Source organism: Oryctolagus cuniculus, chromosome 5 (genome assembly GCF_051225735.1).
Source record: "Oryctolagus cuniculus isolate XC-2025 breed Fujian yellow rabbit chromosome 5, ASM5122573v1, whole genome shotgun sequence".
NCBI lineage: Eukaryota > Metazoa > Chordata > Mammalia > Lagomorpha > Leporidae > Oryctolagus > Oryctolagus cuniculus.
Genome location: NC_142871.1, coordinates 137,646,391 through 137,655,580, shown reverse-complemented (window position 1 = coordinate 137,655,580; position 9,190 = coordinate 137,646,391). Strand labels below are relative to the sequence as shown.

General features: G+C 40.0%; 1 protein-coding gene across 4 annotated transcripts; it reads right to left on the bottom strand.

Annotated features, from left to right (window-relative positions):
• Window positions 1-5,719: 5,719 nt before the first annotated feature.
• TSBP1 (testis expressed basic protein 1) lies at window positions 5,720-9,178 on the bottom strand. 4 transcript variants are annotated; one of them, XM_089334117.1, is made up of 6 exons: window positions 8,983-9,178; window positions 8,367-8,387; window positions 7,192-7,212; window positions 6,632-6,652; window positions 6,035-6,055; window positions 5,720-5,948 (listed from the first exon to the last, which is right to left on the bottom strand). In XM_089334117.1, exons 1-6 carry the CDS (start codon window positions 9,176-9,178, stop codon window positions 5,752-5,754), a joined length of 477 nt encoding a protein of 158 aa, XP_089190243.1. In that variant the 3' UTR covers window positions 5,720-5,751. The 4 variants fall into 4 exon arrangements, 3 of the variants coding, with proteins under 3 accessions (XP_089190243.1, XP_089190245.1, XP_089190244.1); XM_089334119.1 differs by having other exon boundaries at window positions 8,534-9,023; XM_089334118.1 differs by lacking the exon at window positions 7,192-7,212.
• Window positions 9,179-9,190: the final 12 nt, after the last annotated feature.

Genomic DNA, 9,190 nt, shown 5'->3' with positions numbered 1-9,190 from the left:
CTCTGGGAACCTTAGACATTGGTGTGCTTGCTCCTGTGAACTGGCAGTCCATCCTTTGTGACTCTATGTCTCCCTAGGGAATTATGGGTCATACACGCCCTCAGTGGAATTCAGGCTAGTACTACTGCACCTTTGGAACAATTCCTTCTAGCACCATGGAGAGCCATTTGTCTCTGCTGTATTTTGCTACTGGGAACCCAGCAACAGTGGAATGAGGGCTGGTATTTCAATGATCACAGCCCCAACCTGGAGGTCACTACTGGGAACTACACACTCTTACTGAGACTGAACAGCTTGCCCATACTCCCACTAGTGCTGTCATTGAATACAGTAGTAGAAGACATGAGGAGACAATACTACTGGAAGTAGAGCCAAAGTGGTCTACCAAAACAATATTTGAAGACATATCTTTGGAGGAAAAAGCCTTTTACCACAAATCCACCCTTTACAAATGATAGAAACAACTGATCTCTATCAGCTAGATGCACAAATATTGTTTTTTTTTTTAAAGATTTTTTTATTTATTCAAAAGGCAGAGTTAGAGAGAGAGAGAAAGAGAGAGTGAGTGAGAGAGAGAGGTCTTCCATCTGCTGTTTCACTCCCCAAATAGCTGCAATGGCTGAAGCTAGGCCAGGCTGAAGCCAGGATTCAGGAGCCAGGAGCTTTTCTGGGTCTCCAGCGTGGGAACAGGGGCTCAACACTTGGGATGTCCTCTATGCCATTCCCAGGTGCATTATCAGGGAGCTGGATTGGAAGTGGGGCATCTGGGGCTCAAACTGCTGCCCATATGGGATGCCAGCACTGCAGGTTGTGGCTTAACCCAGTATGTCACAATGCTGGCCCTATGCACAACTATCAGTGAAATAAATAAAACAAGAAGTATATAATAAAAAGGCAATACACAGGGGGCTGGTACCTTGGCGCAGTAGGTTAATCCTCTGCCTGTGGCGCCGGCATCCCATATGGGCGCCAGTTCTAGTCCTGGCTGTTCCTCTTCCAATGCAGCTCTCTGCTGTGGCCTGGGTAAGCAGTAGAAGATGGCCCAAGTCCTTGGGCCCCTGCACCCACAGGGGAGACTGGGAAGAAGCACCTGGCTCCTGGCTTCAGATCAGCATAGCTCCGGCCATTTGGGGAGCGAACCAATGGACAGAAGACCTTTCTCTCTGTCTCTCTCACTGTCTGTAACTATGCCTCTCAAATAAATAAATAAAATCTTTAAAAAAAAGAAGGCAGTACACAATAATGCTTTAGTAACAGACTCCAAAAAAATGGAGATAGGATATTTGACAGAGAATTCAAAGGAATGATTATAAGGATACTCAAAGAGATCCATAGACTGTAAATAGTTTAATTAAATTAGGAAAATGCATTATATGAATAAGGAATTTAGTAAAAAGATAACAAAAATTAGAGTTGAAAGCCTCAGTAAGGCTAGATTAATTATAATAAATATTATCTGAACTTTAACACAGATCTTATGACATATTTCAATTAGACAAAAGACAAAAGATAAAAGAAATAACTTCTGGGCCGGCGCCGTGGCTCAATAAGCTAATCCTCCGCCTGCGGCACCTGCACACCGGGTTCTAGTCCCGGTCAGGTGCCAGATTCTGTCCCGGTTGCCCCTCTTACAGGCCAGCTCTCTGCTGTGGCCAGGGAGTGCAGTGGAGGATGGCCCAAGTGCTTGGGCCCTGCACCCCATGGGAGACCAGGAGAAGCACCTGGCTCCTGCCTTTGGATCAGTACAATGTGCCTGCTGCAACGCGCTGGCCACGGCGACCATTGGAGGGTGAACCAATGGCAAAAGGAAGACCTTTCTCTCTGTCTTTCTCTCTGTCCACTCTCAAAAAAAAAAAAAACACACACAAACTTCTGAACCATTGAAATGTTGTTAAATAAACATATCTTCATATTTCAGGAATTTCTTCGGAAAAATAAGAGACATTTTTGATAAGTAAAAACCTAAGGAACTCATCAACATCTCACCAGGCTTACAAAAGATGATCATGGAAGCCTTACATCAAAAAGAAAAGAAAGAGAACTATCATATTGAAAACATGTGAGAATGTAAAAGCTGTTGGAAGAACATATACACAAAAGATAAGTAGTAAATAATTAAACCTTATCAATACAGAAAGTCACCAAATCACAAAATTCGCAAGAAAAGAGGAAGGGAAGAAAAAAGGATATATTCCAAACAAATTGAAGAAATTTTTAAAAAGTCACAGGTGTAAGTCTTTGCTTACCAATAATAACCTTAAATGTGAATGGATACAGACTGGCTGAATGAATAAAAAAGCAAAACCTAATGATATGCTGCTTACAAGAAACTTACTTCCAAATGAACGGTCACACATACTGAAAGAATGGAAAATGTACTCCATACAAACCTGTACCTATAGCAGACAAAATATACTTTGAGACAGATACTCTAAAAAGGTATAATGAAGGTCAGTATATAATGATGAAAGTAGCAATTCAACAAGAAGATATAATGATAGTAAATGTATATCAACCTGACGCTGGAAGCACCAAACTTTATAAAGCATATATTAGATCTGAAGGGAAAAACAGGCTTTAATAAAATAATAGTGGGGGACTTCAACATCCCACTTTCATCAGTGGTCAGATCAGCAGGCAAAAATTCAAGAAAGAAATATCAGCATTAAAACATTTCTTCTAATATATGGAACTAGACAAGGCTGTTCACTCTCAGTGCTCTTATTCAATATAGTTCTGAAAGTTTTATCAGAGCAATTAAGCGACACAAAGAAATAAAACACATGCAGATAATAAAGCAGGAAGTCAATTTATGTAACGATGATATGAGCCTGTATATAGAAAAACATTTATACTTAACTGAAAGACTTTTAGAATTAATAACTAATCTGGTCAAGTCTCAAGACACAAAATTAGTTAGCATTTTATTACCCCAATAATGAACTCACTAAAAAAAAGCTGTAACAGCAAACTTATTCACAAAATTCACAAAAAAATTAAATGCCTTGAAATAAATTTAACAATTTTTTGTAAAAGATTTCTATAATGGATGATGTAGAAAATGACACAAAAAAGAATAGAAGAATCACCCATGTTTATGAATTGGAAGAATTAATATTATTAAATGTTCATATTATTCAAAGTGATTTACAGATTCAGTGCAGTCTTCAACAAAATACCATGAGATTCTTCACAAAAACTAGAAAAAAATCCCCAAATGTCTATGACATTATAAGAACTCTTGAATAGCCAAAGTAATCTTGAACAAAAATACCAAAGCCAGAGGCATCACATTAACTGCTTTCTCATTTTCTCTACATTGTCTCAACTATCTCTGGGTAAGCCTTTTATAAAGTACAAAGCAGTCAAGAACTAGAAAAAATGCATTTTTATTCTTTCTCTATTTAGAGAATTTTCTAGATTTGTTATAGAGACCATCATTAGTTTTTTTCTTAAAAATTTCTGGACAACTCAGCAGGTAGAAAGGGGGACACATGGAAACACGTCTTTAACTGCTGTTCTTACCACAAATAGACACAGGTAGGATGGGGAATGGACCTTGTAGACACTGAAGAAGATGAGGAAACACAAGGGAGGATTTATGGGACTTACCACTACTGGATCCAGTATATTGTACTAAAAATAGAAACAAATTATTGTGGTTGAATATAAAAACACATATGATGCTGTTCAAAGTAAAGTTGTGAAAATTATTTACACAAAAATTACTAAACCTGAATATTCAAGATTAACTTTTTAAATTGTATTGTTTCTATATTATAGCCTCTCCATAAGAACCAGATCTTCCTCTAGGAGATTGCATCCATGTTTTAGTTGGAAGGATAACTACCTCATTATTGCTTTTCATTACAGGTGAAGTTCTTAATTTTACTCCTTTACTCATCTTAGTCAATGCTTTTTCCTTCATAGCACTCATATTTATCTCCTTCAGCCATCCCTATTTTTTCTTCTTGCTCATTTCTTACATCCTTCTGATTCTTTCTGTGGCATTCTTGCTTTGAATCATTAATATTTTAAAAAGTTAAACTGCCTAGTATGCACTTTAGGGCAGTGGAATTTCTGTTTTCTAAAATATGATTGATTGTTCAGAGTTTGAGAAATGTGACTGTATCTTTATTTTTTTTTATTTTTTTATTTTTTGACAGGCAGAGTGGACAGTGAGAGAGAGAGACAGAGAGAAAGGTCTTCCTTTGCCGTTGGTTCACCCTCCAATGGCCGCCGCGGCCGGCGCGCTGCGGCCGGCGCACCGCGCTGATCCGATGGCAGGAGCCAGGAGCCAGGTGCTTATCCTGGTCTCCCATGCAGGTGCAGGGCCCAAGCACCTGGGCCATCCTCCACTGCCCTCCCTGGCCACAGCAGAGGGCTGGCCTGGAAGAGGGGCAACCGGGACAGAATCCGGTGCCCTGACCAGGACTAGAACCCGGTGTGCCGGCGCCGCTAGGCGGAGGATTAGCCTAGTGAGCCGCGGCGCCGGCCTAATGTGACTGTATCTTTAACCCTGAAACAAATCAGTTCGAGCCAAAGTCGTTAATACATAATAGGAAGCCACTAGAGATGAGTAGATACTGGCAACTTACCAATAGGTCCTGGAGTTTGCACTATAAAGGAATTCAAATTGGCATATTAGTAGGGCTTTCATCTGAAGAATATATTGCATATTATGTTTATTTTAAGGGTAAGACTTTGGGAAGTAGACTAGGGCAGAAGTGATACCAGGTTTGAGATTATTATGGAGAACTAACCCAGCTGTGTTAAGTATGGCATAAAAGACATATTTTATAGCATAAAAGAAATACTTCAGCCTGAAGTGAGGATTATTGTATGATCCATGTCAACTGAAGCAATATTAAAGTGAAAACTTTGTACTTTCCCTTCCTGTCAGTAAAAATAGAAGATCATGCTTTCTCAGGGATAATACTTGCACTAAAATCTTTCTGTTCCAGAGGTAGGCTTTAGTATAGGAGGTAAGGACTCAGCCCTTCTTTATCACAGCTTCTAACTTATTGGGTGACTGCTGTTTTGATTAGCTTTATAATCTGTCAGCAGAGGATTAACAAAACCCTGTTTTTAATGAAGTCTGACTGTTAGGTTGATTTTCCAGCTGTGATCCCCTGGCAATCTGATAAAGATTGAAAGCCAACTATATTACTTGGCAGCATTGTTTATGTAAGAATGGGCTTTGATTTGTAGATTGCATCTGAACTGGGAGACCTATAAATACCTATTAAGAAGATATTCCTGGGGCCAGCATTGTGGTGCAGCAGGATATAGGACTCATTCATTCTATCAAATGAATATAGAGAAACTACAAATCATGTTTTTTGATTTTATAATTTATTACATTTTATTTTTGTTAATTATAATCCATTTTGTGAATTAAACTGTAATCATTTATATAAATACACATTCCAGTTTGCAAACATGTAGTTGTGAACAGTTATACCTTGGAACATAACCATTATTTACAATGTTTTTCTGAAAAAATGTATTAGAGAAAATTGCTAAAAGTTGGTGAAAATGGAACCTAATTGTCTTGTAAGGAACTTTTCAGAACAAGAAGACATGACAAGAAACTTAAAATTTACATTATTTTATAAAATTAAAATAATCTAAATAATCTAATAATTAAAATGTTATTTGCATGAAAAGCAAGAAGTTGAATGCTGTTTTTAAAATTTTTATTATACATTGGCTCTGAAGAGCTAAGTGCTACACATAAGTGGGAATAGCTCAGGCAGGATCATTCCTGAAAGTTATTTTTTCACTTTGTATTTCAGCTTCACAATTTTTATGGCAGAACCTGGGTGAGTCCAATTTTTTCACTTTGTATTTCAGCTTCACAATTTTTATGGCAGAACCTGGGTGAGTCCAACCTAGAGGAGTTGTGGGTGGGATAATAACACGATGGAAGCGCTGGATCCTTGAGTCTGTGGGCATAAATCGTTGAGGTGAAAAAAGATTGATGTTCTAAGTACTAAAAACTAAGTGGCAATTTGAAATTTAGATGACTTACCAATGGTTTTTTGAGTTAACTCTGGGAAAAGAAAATAAAAGAGAAAAGAGGTAAGTAAAATCAGTAGGTGCTTCAGGCTCTGGAGACCAACATTCTTATTTATGTGGTTTTCCTTGTAAGAATCTGTACCAGTAAAGTACAGATCAGCTGTAGCTGGGCAGCTGATTTTATTGGTGGGATGCTATGGCAAGCAAATACATAGATCCATCTAGTGGATCCACTGAGAGGATGAGTAGCAAAAGTTCCAAGGAGAATTCAGCACTTTTGTCCATTTAAACCCCTGTAGAGGATTAGAAAATCCTCATAAATTTAAATTTCATTCCTTTCTCTGATTACTTAACTTTTTCCCATGTCACTGTGCTTTTAAAAATCCTATGTGTAATTGGGAACCTTCTCCAAGGGCTTATCTCATAGTTTGTGTATTATCAGTGAAATGCATGTTCACAAACCATTTACTTACTGAAGTCCCTGGTAGAGGAAAACAAAAAGGCCAAGAAAATGAAACTCTAAACCCTTGAAATCCCACTGTGGAAGCCAGGGGAAGATCCTTAACACAATGTAGAAAAGTGTTCCACAATTGAGAATCGGCAAACTTACTGATTGGTCCTGTAGCTCCAGCTGAGAAGAAAGCAAGAGAGAACTCAGTATGCTTCGCCAATGTGAAGGAAATACCCATTCCCCCACACTCACTTTAGAGGAAGTCTTAGAACCCTGAGAAGATCAAGGGTTGCTTGTCTAACAATCCTCAAGCAGGCTACCTGTTGCACAGTATAGGAGACATACAAAAATCAAGGCCTCCCTCCCTTTTTAATGATGTATGAAATCTTTCAGAGGATTGGGAAAGACTTATTCTCTATTAATTTGTAATGCTTCTATGTTACTTGCTGCATATTTTCTCATTTCCTCGGAGAGTAGTATACCTTTTTCCCTTGATGATTTGTCATTAAAACTGCCTCTTTAGTTTCTTTCTTTTTTTTTTTAATCAGACTGTGAAGTTTGTGGTTTCTTGATTTTATGCATTGCCTCTTTGAAAGCTATAAGGGAATGTTAAGGGAGTCAAGAAAGTTGGTTTCAAGAAATCAGGGAAGATTAGGCCCTGAAACCTCATAGGACAAATGTTAAAATTTTCACAAAGAAGAAACAAATATGATGCTTACGGACAGGTGCTGTGAATTGCACTGAAATACAGAAAATAGGGAAAATTAGTGTAGTATGATATTAACAGGTTTCCTGTCACAAATATTCTCTCTATGAAGCAACTCAGCCCAGAGAATAACTGAAACAGGACTGGATATAATTTTAGCATGGAAGTCCCATAATCTTCCTATATATAAAATCATGCAGTATCCATCTTAAAGGAGGAATATAAATAATTTTTAAAACTAGAATAAGGTGCTGGCGCTGTGATGCAGTAGGCTAAACCTCTTCCTATAGCGCCAGCACCCTAAATGGGTGCTGGTTTGTATCCTGGCTGCTACTCCTCTGATTCAGCTCTCTGCTATGGCCTGGGAATACAGTGGAAGATGGCCAAAGTTCTTGGGCCCCTTAACTCATTTGACAGACCTGGAAGAAGCTCCTGCCTCCTGGCTTCAGATCAGCTCAGCTCTGGCTGTTGCAGCTATTTGGAGAGTTAACCAGAGGATGGAAGACCTTTCTCTATCTCCCCTTCTCTCTGTCTGTAACTCTACCTCTCAAATAAACAAATAAATCTTAAAAAAATAATAAAATAATTTAAAGTATGAATTATTTGGCCTTCCTTTGTCTTAAACTCAGTGACATCTCAGGGAATTTTGTCTAATGTCTTGGGCATTTCAAGTTGTCAAGAGATTTAAATTCAGTCAAGAAGCATGAGTGGGAAATCCTTCAGTGTAGAAATGGAAGCAGACAGAGCCGGCGCCGTGGCTCAATAGGCTAATCCTCCACCTTGCGGCGCCGGCACACCGGGTTCTAGTCCCGGTTGGGGCGCCGGATTCTGTCCCGGTTGCCCCTCTTCCAGGCCAGCTCTCTGCTATGGCCAGGGAGTGCAGTGGAGGATGGCCCAGGTGCTTGGGCCCTGCACCCCATGGGAGACCAGGAAAAGCACCTGGATCCTGGCTCCTGCCAGGATCAGCGCGGTGCGCCGGCTGCAGCGGCGGCCATTGGAGGGTGAACCAGGGGCAAAGGAAGACCTTTCTCTCTCTGTCTCTCTCTCTCACTGTCCACTCTGCCTGTCAAAAAAAAAAAAAAAAAAAAAAAGAAAGAAAGAAATGGAAGCAGACAGAGTGTAGAAAGGGCCTCCAATGCCACAGAAGGCCCAGGAACATTAGAATTAGGGAGTAGAAGAGGAACTCACTTATAGGTCCAATAGTTCCACCTAAAATACAAGAAAACAAAACAGAATTAGAATGGTTCTTTGGTACAGGTAAATATAGTTTTTTTTTTTTTCGGGAGAAACATCAGAAATCAGCAGGAACATTTCTACTTTACTAGAACAAATATTATAAATGTTTCATTCCTCACCTTGGGGGACCCCAGTTACTGTTTGGATCTTATACCTGGAACTGCTGGTATGCAGTGATCAAGTTTCCTTCCCTGGTGGATGGGGAAGAAACCTTATCTGTATATCAGTCTGTTAGGTAGAAAGTCAGTTATGAGTTTATGTGTGTGTAACATAAAGGCCTAAAGAGAAGACATCTATGTCCATCATATGCATCTGCATCTCAAAGTCAGCCTGACAATGTTTCAGGGGCAGCCCAGCCTTCGCATCCTGCCCTGCCCCCTTCTACCTGATAACCTGCCAGGTGGAGGTCCCCGCCCCTTCTGCCTGACAGATCTTCCACAATCTCCCAGGTGCAGCCCAGTATCTGCATTTCGAACACCCTGCTCCGGATCCCCATTCTCTAGAGGGTCCTGCTCACCCACCCTCTGAACCCAGGATGGCGCCAGCTAGGCTTCCTCCTGTCTGATACCTTCAAGGCAAAACTCAGATAGGAGCTTCTTAATATTTACAACCATAAAATCCTTTGTTTCAGGAGGAGATGTGTGAAGACAAAGACCCATCTCCTTAAAAACCCCCGGCCTCAACCGGACTGCGCGCTCAGCCCTCTGCCTCTCTGTTGAGCCACCTGCCTGGTCTGGCCAGGTGTAATCTCTCCACTCAACCATGTAACCTCCACC

Bases quoted from the DNA above. Each gene is read 5' to 3' on its own strand.
- TSBP1 (XM_089334117.1), bottom strand. From the start codon at position 9,178: ATGGTTGAGTGGAGAGATTACACCTGGCCAGACCAGGCAGGTGGCTCA. The intron at 6,653-7,191 runs GTAAGCATCATA...CTTTCTTCTCAG, and splicing joins GCAATTCACAGCACCTGTCC to CTGGAGCTACAGGACCAATC. The intron at 5,949-6,034 runs GTAAGTCATCTA...TTATGCCCACAG, and splicing joins GTTAACTCAAAAAACCATTG to ACTCAAGGATCCAGCGCTTC.